Below are 18,759 nucleotides of genomic sequence, written 5' to 3' on the forward strand. Positions count from 1 at the left end.
CCTAGTGGCTTTCTCCACCTTTTGAAATAAAAAATTGTCTCCAGTACATTCTAAGAACTTGTTGGATAATCTGTGCCGCACAATATTATTTTCCCAACATGCGTTTGGGTAGCTGAAGTCCTCCATCGCCACCACATCCTGTGCTTTGGATGATTTTGTTAGATTTTGTCTGTAGTAGACCCCTACCATGACATCACCCTTGTTTTTTACCCCTTTTATCCTTACCCAGAGACTTTCAACAAGGCCGAGTCCTATTTCCATCTCAACCTCAGTCCAAGTGTATACATTTTTGATATTATAAGGAAACACCTCCTCCTCCCTTTTTTCCCTGCCTGTCTTTCCTGAGCAAGCTATATCCTATTATACCAATAGTCCAGTCATTTGTATTATCCTATCAAATCTCTGTGATGCCAACTATGTCATAGTTGTGTTTATTAACTAGCCTTTCTAGTTCTTCCGGTTTATTCCCCATACTGATCACATTAGTATACAAACATCGAACATACTGATTTGATTTCTGCCTACTTATGTTCTCTCTTGTTTCTCCCTTATCCCTGCTATAATGGCTCATGATCCACCCAGATTCTGACCTTTCTCCCAGGTATCCATGTTTTTGACTTACCTGTGGGCTTTTGTCTCCTGCCCCCATTGAACCTAGTTCAAAGCCTCCTCACTAGGTTAGCCAGTCTGTATCCAAAGATGCTCTTTCCCTTCCTTGATATGTGGATCCCATCTCTGCTCAGCAGCCCTTCCTGGAACAGCATCTCCTGGTCATGGGCAGCACTTGGACTGCTGGCTGGGGGATGCTAGCCCTTAGCTCCGTCCCTTCTATCCCCTGGCGCAGCCCAGATCCCCCCACCATGGCTGCCGACCCCTGCCCCAGGCTAGCCCCGGAGTGCCAGGTGGGTGAGTGGCGCAGCCCCAGCCCTGATTGCTGGGAGGGTGGGTGGCATGGCCCCAGCCTCCCCAACCCCCAAGTGGCGGGTGGCGTGGCATGGCCCCAGGCTCCTCAGCCTTGGAGTACCGGTGTGCAGGTGGTGCGGCTCCATCCCTGAAGCGCCGGGAGGACGGTTGGTGCAGCCCCAATCCTCCTCCCCCCAGCACCGGAGTCCTCGGAGGGCGGAGGGCGTGGTCCCAGCCCCTGAGTGCTGGGTGGCATGGCGTGGCCCCAGCCTCCACAGCCCCAGAGTGCTCAGAAAGTGGGTGGCATGGCCCCAGCCTCCCCAGCCCTGGATTGCCGGGTGGGCAGGCGGCACGGCTCAAGCCCCACAGTGCTGGGAGGGAGGGTGGCATGCGCGGCTCCAATAGCCGCCCCAGCCCAAGCCGGGGCCACTGCACAAGGGAACTGGGAAGAGTGGGCCAGAGCAGGAAGCAGGAGGGACTCTGGGGGCAAAGCATGAGCGGGGCCACACCTGGCCATTTGGGAAGGCACAGCCTCCCCCAGCCTATGATACCCGCTGCCCATGCCTATGTTCAAGGAAGCTGAAGCACGCCTGGCGACACCATCTGCGCAGCCAGTCATTCACCTCCAGGATGCATCTGTCTTTGCCTGGTCTCCTACCCTTGACTACAAGGATTGAAGAGAATACCACCCACTCCCCCAGCTCCTTCACCATTACTCCTGGAGCCAGGGAGCCCTGTAGTCACTTCTGATCTGCTCAGGGTCATACCTCGCAGTATCGTTAGTGCCCACAGGGATGAGTAACATGGGGTAGTAGTCAGCGGGCCGGATGATCCTTGACAGTCCCGCCGTAACCTCTCAGATACAGGCCCATACCTCCCAGGACACCATGTCAGGCTGACAGATGGGTGCCTCCGTCCCCCGATGACCAGTAGTGGAGGGCTCTGTTTGACTTCTGCATTGCCCCAGCCTCCGTAGCTGGTTCTGGGAAGATGGTGGCCTGGAAAATGACCCTGGCTGCGAGTGCCCAGCATTGCCAGCAGTGGGGTATGGGTGAAGAGCCCTGGCTCTTTATTATTCTGTTAACCTTTGCCTATTTGTTGCTCCCTGACACTATTCCGTTTCATTGTGTTGTGGGGGGTGACTTGATGGATACTCCATGCTCCAGGGCAGAGGTGGGCTCTGTGGGGCAGGCACAGACAGGCTGGAGGGACGAGAGGGGAGTCACACACAAGCCTAGCACGGATGCTGAGAGAATGCCTGCGCCACCGCCCCGGGTCCTTCTGTGCGCTTGGTTAGTAGAACTGAGGGCAAAGTAAGGGCAGAGGCTTTACTCCTCCATTGCGCATGCTCCCTAGCGCGGCTCTGGGCCGTCAGGGCCGGCTCGGTAGCAGAGGGCTCCGTTTGAGTTCTGCGTTGGTTCTGTAGCTGCTTCCGGGAAGATGGCGGCCTGGAGAGCGGCGCTGGCTGCCGGTGCCCGGCGTTCCCTGAGGGGCAGCGTCTCCGGGCTGCGGGCCCCCGGGAGCCAGCAGCGGTGTCCGGGTCTGTGGGCTGCAGGTGCCACCCTACTTGCAGGAGGCTCCTTGGCAGCGGGTTACAGCGGCTGGTGCGGACGGGCAGCGCCCGGTGGGTTCCTGACGGTGCTGGCTCAGGTAAGTGACCAGTTTCTCAGGGGCAGGGCTGTTACCCGCTATAACTGCCGTGTCCACCGCGCGCGCGCGCCCTGGGCAGGGGCTGTTACCCGCTCTAACCTCCATTACCATAGACACATGCACCATTCGCTGGGGCAGGGGGCACTGGGCTGGGGTTGTTACCTGCTATAACACCCCATCCCCAACACACACACTTGGTAGCCCAGTGCAGGGCCATTACCTGCTATAGCCCCTCACTGCCCCCTGCCCCAACTCGGTAGCCTAAGCTAAACTGGGGCTGATACTTCTCTTCTTCTCAGTACCCAACAAAGCCCACTGAGCCCAGGGCATGCAGATTGACACTATGTGACCCAGTGCAGTGCACAGCTTATGTCAGGAAAGCCTGGCAGGTGAAGAAAGGTGCATAGACAATAATTACACTGTATCTGACCCAAAGAAGAGTAAGTGATAGTGGAAGCTGGTGACATCTCTGCTTAGGTAGGTGTAGTATGAAATCATCTGATAGCAAACCATAATGATAATACTTTATCTGTCCCAAAACTGTAGATAGAGCCCTCCTGGAAGAGCCTCCATTGCTTAATTCATCTGAGGTCAAGCAGGTGAGGTAATGCATGTGTCTGGTCCCCTTGACATCAGGCAGCAACCAAGATCAACAGTATTTCACTTAAAACAATCCTAGCCTTATGTAGATTAATGAGTTGTGCCCTTGTCTTCAGTGAAAGCAGGATTTCCCTCTTAGTGCTGAGTGCCTTTTCCCCATTCACTGTAAACCATAATCACACAATAATGTAGATAACTTAGCTGCAGTTGACACAAGTATGCATTCAGTTAGTCAGCTTTGCCTGTAATTGTTCATTTACAAAGTTTGTCATCTGCTTCACAATCTAACGTAGTCACTTCAGCTGGCATTTGTGCATTTAAGGATGAGTATTTCACAAACAGAATGTTTTTGTGTCTTGTGTTCTGTCTGAATTGCATGGCTCACCACCCAGTACAAATATTTTCCAGGCGGGTCTATATATTACTTGTGTTTGTGTTATGAATATTAGAATGTACTTGCCTATTAAGCATCAGTATGCAGATAAAGGGTTACTGTCAGGAATACAGTGAGATGGCAAAGTTTGCAGATGATACAAAATTACTCAAGATAGTTAAGTCCAAAGCTGACTGCAAAGAGTTACAAAGGGATCTCACAAAACTGGGTTGATAAGTGCAAAGTAATGCACACTGGAAAATATAATCCCAACTATACATACAAAATGATGGGGTCCGCATTAGTTATCACTCAAGTCATCGTGGATAATTCTCTGAAAACATCTGCTCAGTGTACAGCGGCAGTCAAAGCTAACAGAAAGTTAGGAACCATTAGGAGAGAGATGATAAAACAAAATATAGCGTCACTATATAAATCAATGGTACACCCACAACTTGAACATTTCAGGCAGTTTTGGTTGTTCCCGTCTCCAAAAAGATATATTAGAGTTGGAAAAAGTACAGAGAAGGGTAACAACAATGATCAGAGCTATGGAACAGCTTCTGTGTGAGGAGAGATTAAAATTAAAAATACGGGGACTGTTCATTTTAGAAAAGAGATGACTGGGGTGGGGGATATGATAGAGGTCTGTAAAATAATGAAAGGTGTGGAGAAAGCAAATAAAGATGTTACTTATTCTTTCACATAACACACAAACCAGGGGTTACCCAATGAAATTAATAGGCAGCAGGTTTTAAACAAACAAAATGAAGTACCACTTCATACAACACTCAGTCAACCTGTAGAATTCATTGTCAGGGGATGTTATGAAAGCCAAAAGTATAACTGGGTTCAGAAAAGAATTAGATAAGTTCATGGAGGTTAGGTCCATCAATGGCTATTAGCCAAGATGGTGAGGAATGCAACCCTATGTTCTGGATGTCCCTAAACCTATGACTGCCAAAAGGTGGGACTGGATGACTGGGGATAGATCATTTGATAATTGCCTTGTTCTGGTCATTCCCTCTGAATCATTCAGCCCTGCGTTAAGACTGGATACTGGGCTCGATGGACGATTGGTCTGACCCAGTATGGTAGTTGTTATGTTAGTAGATTACAAAAAAACTCTCTCTTGAAAACTTGAAAACATTATTATCCATACTAACTTTGTCCTTTTCAGTTTGGGAGTGAAGTCTTTCTCTGTTTTCCTTAGGAGATTAATATGTGGCTTGTTGGATACATGGACATTCTTGTATTGCTGTCCATCTGGTCAGCTCTCATGAGTGGATCGGGTATTGGGAAATATACAAGAATTCTGATCTGGGAATACTTCAGTGAGCAAAAATTTGTACTTACCTTGCCTTCTAACAAATACTGAACACACTGAAGAGTGTAGGACAGGCAGTTGCATAAAACTTATAATTCTTGGTTTATTCTTGAGTCACAAAATAGAAAGGTTAGGATTTTGTTGGTGTTGCAGTCCTTATTGTGGAGAAATGACACTTTTCTAAGATCAGTAGAGCAGTTTTGAAAAGTGTGGTATTTTTATGATGAGTTAAATCTTAATCCTGTCCTTAGTCCTTGAAAGTGCCCATCTAATAACAATTTGACTTGCTATATATAGGATCCTGTCATAGCAATAATTATGCGGGGCACCCAGCATTCAGGCCCATTAACATGCTTCTGGGATAGTTTTAATTTGCTCTGAAGAACCAACAGATTGAAAAACACAGTATTTTTGTTCACAAAGTGTAGTCTCTTATTTCACAACAGTTGAATGCTACATTTAAAATATGAAAATATCAGATTACCGTTTTAAGGATTACAAAAAATCTTGTCAAGGGAAATTTGCAGAGATAAGTATTTATGTATAACTACAATGATTTTGTGTAACCTTAATCGGGTGCCAAAATCATCACATGAATTAATTGGAAGTAGTCTCGCCATATGACACTTGTGAGCCCCAATATTTTTTTAAAAATAACCACAAAGGAAAAGCATCTGAGGCTGTGTTGAATTAACATGGTTCTGGTGGTGATAGACCATGAAATAGCTCCCATATAGTATTTGGCTAGCTAGGTGGTAGAACTCTTTGACCCTCTAGGTGGAACCTAGCATTTCTAGGAACCGTTTCTGTTGCGAAAAAGTGGAATCACTGAACAGTAGCAGATCCCAGTAATTTAATTTTGTTTTCCATTTTCAGCAATAAAATTAGCTGAAATTCCACGCCACTTAGAGGCAAAGGTTCTGCATCCAATTTCTAGTGACTGTTGCGCTGAAATTTCTCAAGTGCTGACCATACAAACTGTGATACCGAGGCCAAGAACAGAAAACGAAAAGAAAAATAAGAGAATAAAAGAAAAAAAGAAAAATGGGATTGTGAAGTCCTAAACTGGATGGGAGGTGGGGGATGGAGTAGTAGAGCCAGCATGGCATGCTCCCTGCTGAGCAGTCTGTATTAGATGCTACTGGTAGAACTCTAGTAAATGTAAATCTAAAATATTCATAAACAAATTGCATTGTAAGACTATTAAGTTGCTTATGCAGATATGTTAGTAGTATAGGGAATTGTTTTGTGAGGCGCATGTGTTATGTTTGAGATTTTTTTTTCTTTGACACAGATAAGTGATGACTTCACTGGTTCATTGTTCTGTTGAACATACAGGCTACCAACCCACCTTTTATTTGTCTCACAATGTAGCTCTTGGATTATGAATGTCTTAAGTATTTTTTCATTGTGTAGTATGATGGGGGAATGATACAGAGAGACAAGTAGTTCTGTAAAAGAAAATATTAATAGTTTGATACAAATATTCATAAACGTTAAATTAGCAGAAATTCAGATACCTTATGGTGATACAAAAATACATTATTGAAATGTAAACTAGGAATTTTGAAATGTTTTGTAACTCTGTGTCCACCACCATGTTATAAATGGTCTAAAGCAGGGATTGGCAACCTTTGGCACGTGGCCCGCTAGGGTAAGCACCCTCGTGGGCTGGGCTGGTTTGTTTACCTGTCGCGTCTGCAGGTTCGGCCGATTGCGGCTCCCACTGGTGCGTTTCACTGTCCCAGGCCAATGGGGCTGCGGAAAGTGGCGTGGGCCAAGGGATGTGCTGGCTGCCGCTTCCTGCCGCCCCCATTGGTCTGGAGCGGTGAACTGCAGCCACTGGGAGCTGCGATCGGCCGAACCTGCGGACGCGGCAGGTAAACAAACCGGCCCGGTCCGCCAGGGTGCTTACCCTGGTGGGCAACGTGCCGAAGGTTGCCGATCCCTGGTCTAAAGCCTCACATTTATTGTTTAGAACATTGAATCTATTGCCATGCCAACATTTCCCACATTCCTCCACATTCTTCTCCTCCCTCCCTTCCCCCCACCTTTCAGCCATACAACCAGTAAAGTTGCTGCATGTGAATGAACTGGTGAAGAATGGTAATGATTATTTGAGGTATCTGATGTCAAAGTGGCACTATTTAAAAATGACCTGCGCTATTGACCTGACCCTGAGTGTAATTGTAACAATTGGATACAATAATCATTAATAACTTTGCTTAATTATCACATAACGCCCTGATCTTGCAAAAACTTAGTGTATGCTTAATGTATGCACTATGAAGAGTTCCGTTGATGTGGCTGTTCATGTCTTCGTAGGATCAGGGCCTAATTTTTTCAAATGTTACTTGCTCCAGAGCAGTAATGATAAGATGTGTGCATATAAAACTGTTTTTAACCATTGGCAAATGATGACTTTAGGACAAACAATATGTGCATCAAAGCTAGTTCTGAAAAAAATCATTTTGTACTTTTTAAAAAGAGTGTATTACACCTACTATATTTTCCTTTCTCTTTCCCCATTCCCTCAAACCTGTTCTTTCATTATTTATTGAACTGAATATACAAATATCTCTGGCACTGATCATCTTCTGAAGTCTTAACTGAACTTTCCTGTTAAATGACTTGTGCAATGGCCCTAATACTGTTAAAATGTATATATGTGCTTACATTTACTAATGGTCGCTGTCCCATTGATTTTAAAGGGCCTACTACTCATAGTGCATAAATTTAAGCATGCCTGTAAGTCTGTGCAAGCTGAGGATAAATGAATGAATCAATTTTTTCTTTCTGTAAGAAGCATAGTTAACCTGTTTCATTTTCTAGCGTCTTACTTTCCTTTACTGTGTGTTAATCCATTTTTTATTTCTTCTTACAGTGTGGTCTGTGTAGCCAGAGAGGCTTTTTTCTTGTTTATCTTTAGTATCTTAATTTTTTCTACTTTAGGATATGGTAGTCTGGTGTTTGTTCATACAGTGTAATTTTCTTTGTTCTGTCACTCTCTCATTGTAGGCTAGAGGCAAAAGTTCATGACCAGATTTAGGCTTGGTCTACACCACACAGTTAGGTCGACGTAAGGCAGCCTTGTTCTCGCCAATGTAAGTGCCCTGTTATACCGACATAATAACTCCACCTTCACTAGAGACGTAGGGCTAATGTTGGTGTAGTTAGGGTGACGCAGTGTCTGTGTAGACACTGTTATTTACATCGGCTGTTGCCTGTCATTCAGTTTCGCAGCTCCATGCTGAAGCTGTGAAATTGACAAGAAAGCTAGGCTGTCACTGGGGTGGGTGGGGAACTCCAGCTAGAGCTCGTCTGCCCCCCGGGCTCCCCTTTCACAGCTGGACTGCACTTGCCCCGCTGGGAGCCCGGCTTCCCAACCCCCGCCCCCCCCCCCCGGGTTCTTGGCTCCCCGCCACATCTGGGCTCCTGGTGGGGAGCACCTGGAGTCTGGGCAGGGAGCCAGGAGCCTTGGTGCAGCTGCTGGGCTCTCTGTGGGGAGTGAGGAGCCCAAGGCGCAGCCTGGCTGGGAGCAGGGAGCCAAGTGGGTACAGCCCAGCTGAGAGGTGGGGAGCCCAGTGGCTGCCCAGAGGTTTCTGGCACCCTGTCAGAGCTCACAGCCAGGAGCTGAGAGCCCCGGGGAGCCAGGCTCTTGGTGGCAGGGAGTTGAGAGCCCAGGGGCTGTTGGGCTCCCAGTGGCCAGGAGCCAAAAGCCTTGCGGACAGCCAGGATGTGCACAACCAAGAGAAGGAGGGTAGTGTGGACATGAACCACTGCAGTAATTACTGTGGGGGTTATAAGTCTACCTAACATAGGTTGATTTATGTTTCTAGTGTAGACATTGCCTTAATGTAAGATTACTGTGGATGTATTTTTTTCTGGCCATTAAAGCTCTAGATAAGCAGTGAAGAATGTAAGAAATTATCTTTATTAATTCCTCCCCCCCCCCCCTTTTTTTTTTTTGCCTATTCTTTTTAGAAATTTATCATCGAAGTACTGTGATAGATAATTCTTCAGTGATGAATGTAAACCTTTATCTATGCAATGACTCCACATAGCTCTTAACATTGTCCTTTTACACTGTTGGCTAATGCCAAATATAGGCCTTCTCTACACTAGAAAGTGTTTGTCGATATAGATATACTGGGAAACATTCCTAGTGTTGAGCAGCTTGTATGCCCAAAAGACTGCTTTTTCTGTTAAGCTTAAAATAACATTTTTGCTGGTATAACTGCATCTATACTAGACTTTTGCCAGCATAGCTGTGTTCATTAGAGGTGTGGTTTTTTTCATGCTCCTAATCAACATAACTATTCTGACAAAACTTTAAGTATAGACTAAGCCATAGTGATGGCTTATATTTGTTTTTCTGTAGTACTGTAATTCAAATCAGAGTGAAATAATGTATGGTTGAGAAGTTTGATAAGAGACTTGTCTATGCAGCATCTATTATTTTTATATCAAAGGGGTAGCCGTGTTAGTCTGGATCTGTAAAAGCAGCAAAGAGTCCTGTGGCACCTTATAGACTAACAGACGTATAGGAGCATGAGCTTTCGTGGTGAATACCCACTTCTGCATCCGAAGAAGTGGGTATTCACCCACGAAAGCTCATACTCCTATACGTCTATTAGTCTATAAGGTGCCACAGGACTCTTTGCTATTATTTTTATATTTTCAGATCATTTGCAGTCTACTGTATTAACATACCAATGAATTCTTACTCTCGCTGAAACTCTTAGGCTCAAGTGTCTGTCTTAACATTAATCAGTTCTGCAATTTTAAACTCCATTTTCTGGGCATATAAGCCCACTACTTGACTTTTAAATATTTGATTCTGCTTAACTGAGGTAAAGCAGAACATAAAGCTTTTGACTGGATGCAACTTTTTTGTCTCGTCTTTATACTATCTGTTATAGCATTGCATTGGCAATTGTTGCTGTTTGCCTTATGACTTTCTCTTGTTGTTTGTTCAACACCAGCAGTGTGCTACATTCTTTTCAGATAAGAGAAGACAACGTTCCTGCCCTGAAGAGCTTACACTAAGTGCACATGGTAATTAGAGACCATAATGAAGAATTTAATACTAAACTATACTGATCTCTTAACAGTCAATCAAGCAGTCTATCCAGTGCCATTCTCTTGCATCAATGTCTTATACTTTTGCAGTCCTCTTTTTTAGTTCATATGAATAAAATGTACATCTTCCCAACCCTAAAACAAAACAATTGGTAGCTTATTTTTCCATTTCTTAGAGAAAAGATATTTAAAAACATTATGCTTTCTTGTGGCCTACAGACTCACATTAAATGCTTCATGTTTTAGTTGAAAATGCACTAGGTGAGAGCCTCACCCTCATTCCAGACCCTTTATGCTGTCTGAAAGGGCTGGAGTAGTGTAAAGAGACCCTGGAAGCCCCACTTCTGGCCACGGGAGGATTCTCCTGGTGCAGGCACTGCAGAATATTGTCATAAAGCTGCCTTCTGAGGATCCTTTTGCAAACCTTGGGGCTGCAGAGATTCCCGAAAGTGCTGCTGCCCCTAAGGGCTCGCCTTCACTACGGGGAGTTCGATGCTGCTGCAATTGATGCAGATGGGGTTGATTTCATGGGTCTAGTGCAAACCCCCTAAATCGATGGCAGAGCACTCTCCGGTTGACCCCGGTACTCCACCTCTCCAAGAAGAGTAAGGGAAGTCGACCAGAGAGCGTCTCCTGTCAGTGCAGCACAGTGAAGACACCAGGATAAGTCGACCTAAGCTACGTCAACTGCAACTACACCAGTAGTGTAACTTAGGTCAACTTATCCCGGTAGTCAAGACAAGTCCTGCGATAGCCACAGGAAGGCTGTCATAACTTAGGCAGGCTTCCAGGGCTATGTGAAGAGCTCCAGAGTGTCCAGGATCAGGAAGATGCAAACGTGGCTTAAAGCCTCCTAAACAACCCTTTTGCCCTGGGCTGCGGGTTCTATACTATGCCTCTGAGAGGCACAGCACAGAATCTGAAACATTATGTATATGGCACACACTACTGATGTACCTTGCTATGGAAACATTATTAGTGGGTTTTTTTAGTACAACATTTCCTCTGAATCTGATATCTAACTCTTAAAATCATTTTATAGGTTGAATTAATTTGTGCCAATATTTCACATTTAGGACCCAAATGTGTGGTTCTCATTCAAGTGAAATTCCCATTTAAACCAATGTGGGTTTTGCCTGAATAAGGCTTACTGGGACGGTCCTTTTGAAAAAATTTCACCTTGCTTGGTCTCTGCAGTATCTGTATGAGAGCTGGATCAATAATTGATTTTTCAGTTCAGGCAGCCCACCAAAAAATCAGGGACAATATTAGGTTCAGTTCTGAAAATATTCAGAATTTGTCAGCAAATTGGAAAATTCCATCTCAGGTTACACAAAATGTTTCATTTCAGTCATTTTGAAAGGGCCAGCTTCAGAAACTCTGTATTTTATAACTTTTAGCCCAGTGATTAGGACTCTTCTGTGTAATGATGGGAGTTTAAATCATCACTGTAGAGCAGGAACTTGAATTCAGACCTCCCAGATGGGCATTCTGGTCACCAATTTATAAACTATTTTGGGGTGGGTTGCTCTCAATCTCTCCTTTTGAAGGTTTTCTATTTTAAGTACTCATTGGAGCAGGGATGCGAACTCAGGTCTCCTTTCTGCTAGGTGAATGCCCTAGCCACCACGCTGTAGGCTATTCCAGTAGCTTGCAGCCTTTCCAGACTACTGTACCCTTTTCAGGTGTCTGATTTGTCTTGCATACCCCCAAGTTTCACCTCACTTAAAAACTACTTGCTTAGAAAATCAGACATAAAAATACAAAAAGTGTCACAGCCACTGAAAAATTGCTTACTTTCTCATTTTTACCATACAATTATAAAATAAATCAACTGGAATATAAATATTGTACTTACATTTCAATGTATAAGTATATAGAGCAGTATAAACAACTCATTGTCTGTATGAAATTTTAGTTTGTACTGACTTCGCTAGTGCTTTTTATGTACCATGTTGTAAAACTGGGCAAATGTCTAGATGAGTTGATGTACCCCCTGGAAGATCTTTGAATACCTCTGGGGGTACACATACCCCTGGTTGAGAACCACTGGGCTATTTTGCTCTCAGTCTCTTCTGTTGAAGCTGTTCTACTTTGGCCCAATGAATATTTAAGTATTTATACAAAGAGAGGGAATGACTCTATACACTGAATCCGGCACAGACAAGATTTGAATCCACATCTCCTACCTCCCAGGTGAGAGCCTAAATCAGCAGACTATAGAGCTTGATGGTTAGTTTCTCTCCCCCGCCTCACCCAAAAGAGGTGAGTACCTTGAATTCGAGTCCTTGCTCCAATGAAGATTTAAGTAGTTATACAAAATGGAACTACTTCAACAGGAGAGATTGAGAGCAGACTACCCCGGAATACCATATAGCCTGCTGGGTAGAATGCTCACCTGGGAGGGGAGGGAATATGAGTTCAAGTCCCTGCAGCAGAATGTGGATTCAAACCTGGGTCTTCCACATCCCAGGCATGTGCCCTAACCATTGGCTAAAAGTTATAAAATATCCATAACACATTTTTCTGAATGCACCATCGTATTCATATCTTACACGCCATTGTAATAATCTTTGTACAAAATATGGCTTGTAAGATATAATTTGAAAACTAATAACTTGCTGGTCAATAATAACATGGTGAGATGTATGTATCAACATAAGCTGAAATCATGAGTGGGCTGTGTTTACCAGACAAATCTGGGAAGTGGATAAATCTGTTTCTCAAAGACAAAGGACAAGCTGATGCCTCTAGTCAGGTGTCATTAAAGTTCATGGGCAATGACTTGTTAAGTGGCCATTCTTTCCCAAGGAATGGGGGCAGGAACAAACAGACCTGCATCTTAGCAAACAACAGCATGAAACCTTTCACCACCAGATGTCTTGTCTTGGTCCTCACAGCAGGAATTAATTTTATCTAGGGGTAAATCTCAGGAAGATGCATTTCAAAGTAAGGGGCAAAAACACCTCAAGGTCTCTCTCTCTCTCTGACACACGCACACGCACGCACACGCACATGCACGCACACGCACACACACACACCCTTCCCCCCCTGAGAATTTGGTCAGTAATGTTACTGGGAACATATGGTAAGGGACTTCATCTTGAACCAAGTCTAGTTTAAGTTTTAGTTCTAGGAAACATAATATCTTTATTTCTCTTGTAACCATTTATTTTAATGCCTTATACTTGTACTCACTTAAAACCAATCTCCATATTGTTAAATCATCTTGTTTTATTCTTTTATCAAAACTAATCCAGTTTGGATAATTCCATTTAGGGTAGCAAACTATTGCATATTGATCCCCTTAGAGTGGCAATGGACATAATATATCTGGACTGTCCAGGAGAGGGCTGGACAATGCAGAACACACATTTTGGGTGAAAATTTGGGACTGGGAGTGTGTTGGGGTCACCCTGCAAATGGTAACCGAGACTGGTGGAAGCCAAAGTGTGACTGATGTGTGCCTGATAGGCTGCAGCTATCCACAGACACTCAGGGTGTTACCTGCTTGCTGTTTGTAAGTGTCCAAGTGGGAGCTACAACAGAAAATCATTGTGAGGCACCCAAGTTTGCAGGGCTGGGGTGACACAGGCCCACACTTGTCTGGATTGTACCCCAGAATGTCATACCCTGAAAAAAAATTTTCCTAGCTGAAACAAGTCTGGTTAAATTCATTAAGAGTTTTGGGTCAACCAAAATTACACTTTCCAGCAAATCATAGAATATCAGGGTTGGAAGGGACCTCAGGAGGTTATCTAGTCCAACCCCCTACTCAAAGCAGGACCAATCCCCAACTAAATCATCCCAGCCAGGGCTTTGTCAAGCCTGACCTTAAAAACTTCTAAGGAAGGAGATTCCACCACCTCTCTAGTAACCCATTCCAATGCTTCACCACCTTCCTAGTGAAAAAGTTTTTCCTAATATCCAACCTAAACCTCCCCCACTGCAACTTGAGACCATTACTCCTTGTTCTGTCATCTGCTACCACTGAGAACAGTATAGATCCATGCTTTCAGGTAGTTGAAAGCAGCTTCACTGAGCTCTAGTGAGAACTGTATTTTGGATGCTGTCAGTGCCTTTGTTTAAGAAACTACCAAGAAAAAATCTGAAACTGATTGGTTATTGAGCACAAATATTTGTAAAACAATTTTTATTTAAATCAGTGTAAGTACTTTAAAAAAAAATAAAGGAAAAAAATCTTCTGTGGGATACTGATTATTCTAGCTTCCATCATATCTTGGGCCAGCTTGTGGTCTCAGATCTGCTCATGCAGTTTGCACATTTCTAAATTCCTTTTTATTATGGAAAATTGGTTTTATGGAACCAGAAACAGAGAAGAATAACTTTGTGAGAGTATAAGGTATTTTAACCCCCTGATCCTGCAAACACACATGCACGTAAATAACTCTGTGCATGTGAGCCATCCCATTGTGTTTGATGGAACTACTCATGAGCACAAAGTTAGTCATATACTTAAGTCTTTGCAGGATCCAGCACTTAATCTGTAATTTAAATAAAAATGTTGGATTACATGGTAATATTTAGTATAGGAAAATGTTTTATTTTATGATTTTCTTATCTGTTTTAAAGCATGATTCCAGCTGAGAAAAAAAATTGCAGTTAAGATGATGTGCCTGTTGATAAATATAGAATCCTGGATAAAATTGCATAAGGATTTGTAGCGATGTGTGGAATTGCCTGTAGGAATCTGCTACTAAAATAAAACCAGGAAGAAAATGTAGAAGCTAATCTGAGCAAGCACAAGAATCTTCTAGCATATTAGCCCACTTTAGTAAAAAAGAAAAAATTATCACTCACTGCTTTTGAGGTTGTTTTATCAAAAATTATTACACTTTTTTCGTGTGCCATAACTGTTGAAATGCAATTTGCATTAATTTAAAATTAAATGTTTTATCTGGTCTTGTTAAAAGAAATAATTCAAAATTTTTCTAGAAACAATTCAACTGAAAATATAATCATGACAAAAAAGGCATCTTTTTATCAGAATGGTCTAGACATCTCAAAATACAATTAAAATGACATTTAAAATATACTTAAACTTAACATAGAAATGTAAAATGAATAATATTTAAATAGGCTTCTGAAGCTTAGTTGGAATATTTTTAATCTCTATCAAGCACGCTACTGGTGAGAGAGCTTTTAGGCAGGCCTCAGATGTGCCTCCAAATTGGGTTAGATTTGTACAGAAATCTGATCACTTGGCCAGATCAGTGGTACTAGGCCTTATTAGTAAAACAAGACAAGGTGAAGATACTTAAAATCACCATAACTGTCATGGGATGGTGGCCCTTTAAAGTAAGCTTCGTTCCATCACTTTGTCCCTTCTCCAGAAATGTCTTCTGTCCATCTCATCTCCAGAATTTGTTCCTTTCTGGGGGAGGGATAGCTCAGTGATTTGAGCATTGGGTTGTGAGTTCAGTCCTTGAGGGGGCCACTTAGGGATCTGGGGCAAAAATCAGTACTTGGTCCTGCTAGTGAAGGCAGGGGGCTGGACTAGATGACCTTTCGGGGTCCCTTCTAGTTCTATGAGTTAGGTATAAGAAGTATAGTACATTTTATTTAGTGGACACTGAAGTGCAATGCATGGAATCAGATGGTTTCCCCTTTCACAAAATTTGATTTGTAGTATATCTAGTTTTAACAGAACTGGCATGAGATATATGAATCCTCGTGGAATGCCAAAATTGGGGCCCTCACACCATTCACAAAGTGATACGTTTAAACCTTCTTTCTACTGAAGAATTTGAGAGACAGGAAGTACAATGGGCCCATGTTGCCTATCTTCTTTATAGCAATTCACAATGCTGAAGGCTCTTAGTTGACATACAGTATGTTGCAGAAACTAGTAATTTCTTGTCCGTATGTGTTATTACCCTTCTAGAGTATATCAACTGCTACATTTATTGCTCATTGCAGAATTTAATGTAATATACAGTGCAAAACATATCATCTTAGATCATGACAAGGCAATTAACATCCTATACACACACAAAATAAGTACTTCTGTTTTCTTAACAAATTGTTATTGGAATACATCGTTTTGGGGAAACATCTTGTCATAGTAATCTGAAAGTGTACATGGTTTATAAGTGTCCAAGTTTTAAAAAAATCCTCAGTTTAGAGAGTCTTATCTGTGTGTTGACAGAAGACAAAAAGCATATTGTTTGTACGTGTCAACAAAGTCAATGATTAATTGCAGGTAATCAGTAACATTAAATCAATTCATATTTTGCTTTATGAGGAAGGAATTAGCTGACAAATTTAATGATACATTAGCTAGTTATGTATAGTCTATAACTATATCTGATGCAAACTTTAATGAAAGCCATGCATGTGCCTTATAATTAAATCTGTTTACTGTGTGAATATATTCCTTATTGAATTTCTTTCCTGTACATTTAAGGGTCAGTTGATGGATATATTTCAGTTCAAATGTACAGAACAAAAAAAGAAAATAAAAATAACAAAAATAAAAAGCAGTTAAACTTCTTGACACTGCTATGGCATATCACTCTGCAGTGGATGAGTTTCAATTAATACCACCCAAAATCTAGGACAACAGTATGATCCTTAATGTGTAAAGTAGCTCCTCTAGATTTTTTTTCTTTGATGGCATCAATAAATATCAATGTACAATTTAAACAGAGCTCTACTAGAATGAGTTTGTCTGTTCAGCTCTTCTTAGTCTTTTTTTTTAATTAAAGAGAGTTCAGGCTTTCTGAAAGTGTTCCTTTTGTGCAGTCCAACCAAACAGGGTAACCCTAGCTACCTCTTGTTTAATTCAGTGTGTTTTGGAAATACTGTATGTATCAGATATCCCCCTAAGCAGTCTAAATCAATAACTTGGATATTAAATATATCACAAACATCATACTCTGCATTAGTGACATACAGACATTGTCATGCTGTGTGCCCATAATAGAACATAGTATAATAGGTATGGAATCCGTAGGACCATGATGTAGTAATTAATTATAGACTTAGATATTACTTATGGATGTGCATTTGTTTCACAACTTTAAATACATGGTATCCATTTCAGCTTATTGAGTGAAAAGATATTTATAGCCTGAAGTTTTGGCTTTGAAAATATTTACATTTACTCCCCTTTCTGTGTATGTAGAGGTTTTTTTATACAGTTGTTTTCATTGTTATTAAAACAGCATGATGTCAAATCTAATAATAAGGGTTGGAGTTAAAATGTTACTCTTTTTTTAATCTGATCTGTCACCTTCTGCTTGCGACTTTCACTGTGTGACCTGGGTATTAAAACAAAAATTCAGCTAAGCATTCTCTGTAGACAGACTGATCCATGTGGACAAATTGGTGAACTGAGGACTAATTCACAGATGTGGAGTTTTATTTTTGGTTTTTCTTTTTGTTTTTTTCCAAACTAATTCTCTTCATTCCAACAAACATTTTATGATATGCTTTTTGGCTCCACATTTTAATGGACAGACAGATGACCTAATTACCAGACAGAATTCTTCCTGTGGCAAACTTACAGAAGAGAGATTTCTCTGACATCTAGGCAAACTGTTTTCCACCACCTGTTTCTAGGACATGAGATGGGAATGGGAAAACTCGTGCAACTACAATATTCACTCTGGCAGGAAACCCAAAGACACACAGAGGAAGTGGTAGGCCAGTGATGTGCGGCCCACAGATTGCCCACCACTGTGCTAGGCCCTTCCTCAAAGAACAAACCAGGAAAGAAATTCTCCCAAAGGAAGCAGCATGGCAGAAGATATGCAAAAGTTGCCCCCGATGACTTATGTAGTCTAGGATTAATATTACCCTTTGTTAGTCCCACCAACCAAAATGAATCAATTCTGCCCTAGAGGATATCGGAGTCTGAAGCTGAAAATAGTCTACTCTGGTTGCCTTTATGGCGCTACAGTGGCTTTTGGTTTGTATTGCAATAGCAAAACAACATCTGGATCCAGAAACACCCAGACAGGCAGGGAAATTTTCAGCCAGTGAAGATGGCTCTACCTTAAATAATCCAAAGCATACACAACTAGGGGACATCATAACATTTATATTCTGGTGACTGCCATTGTTATAATTGGTATACAACTCTTACTGTATTAGTGAATATATTGCTTGTCTTGCTAAAAATTGTGACTAGGTAGAGTGGGGATTAACCTTAAAACAAGGAAAGGTCAATAGCATTAATTCTCAGGTTGTTTATGGGCCTTTTGCATTGCTTCATGGATCTGATGAATCCCCAGAGGTTGTAGAGTCAGCATAGTGGCTCTACATCACCACTCCTTGCAATACCTGGCATAAAAGACACAGGGATAATGAGGCTATTCCCAGCTTCTGGAACAGTCCCTTAGGACAACTAGTAGCTGGGTGAAAGCTAAAGTCACTCTGAAGGTGTTTTAACTTACGTTCAGTGAAGAACCAGCCAGTCCCAAAAATAGGGAGCTGTAAAGGTGGCAGTAAAGCCATTTTTGCCCTACTCCCTTTTTGATTCCTGCCTCCATCACTGCAAGGCTGAACACTGATATTGATACTCTGGTATATCATTTTTCTCATCTTGAGAATACTTTTATTTAACACAGGTGGATTGATTTTTGTTTAATGTTCCAGCAAGATGTTGGCTAAGACTATTAACTGCAACAGATGTCTGGACTAGAAATGAGTGTGGTCTGCAGACAGGAGACACTGCAGGTTTTATCTCCTTACCATCCCCCCTTTCAGCTTCTGATACACACTGGACCGGAGGGCAACAGAGCAGAGCTCTTTGGGACTGCCACATGAGACAGTCTTGGGGCAATTTCCCAAGACTACT

The 18,759-nt window shown here is 42.4% G+C and overlaps 1 protein-coding gene across 2 annotated transcripts in view; it reads left to right on the forward strand.

Moving 5' to 3' along the window:
• Positions 1 to 2,225: 2,225 nt before the first annotated feature.
• Positions 2,226 to 18,759, forward strand: part of MICU2 (mitochondrial calcium uptake 2) — a 252,718-nt gene continuing 236,184 nt past the window's right edge. The window contains exons 1-2 of one of the 2 annotated variants that reach the window (XM_005304376.4): positions 2,310 to 2,553; positions 3,100 to 3,152. Coding sequence is in view for 1 of the 2 variants with exons in the window: in XM_005304375.5 (XP_005304432.1) it covers positions 2,344 to 2,553 (210 nt within the window). In the remaining variant the exon portion in view is untranslated. Of the gene's footprint in view, positions 2,554 to 3,099; positions 3,153 to 18,759 lie in introns of both variants that reach the window. The other variant, XM_005304375.5, reaches the window with a different exon arrangement.

This window comes from Chrysemys picta, chromosome 1 (genome assembly GCF_011386835.1).
Source record: "Chrysemys picta bellii isolate R12L10 chromosome 1, ASM1138683v2, whole genome shotgun sequence".
In the NCBI taxonomy this organism is placed as follows: domain Eukaryota; kingdom Metazoa; phylum Chordata; order Testudines; family Emydidae; genus Chrysemys; species Chrysemys picta.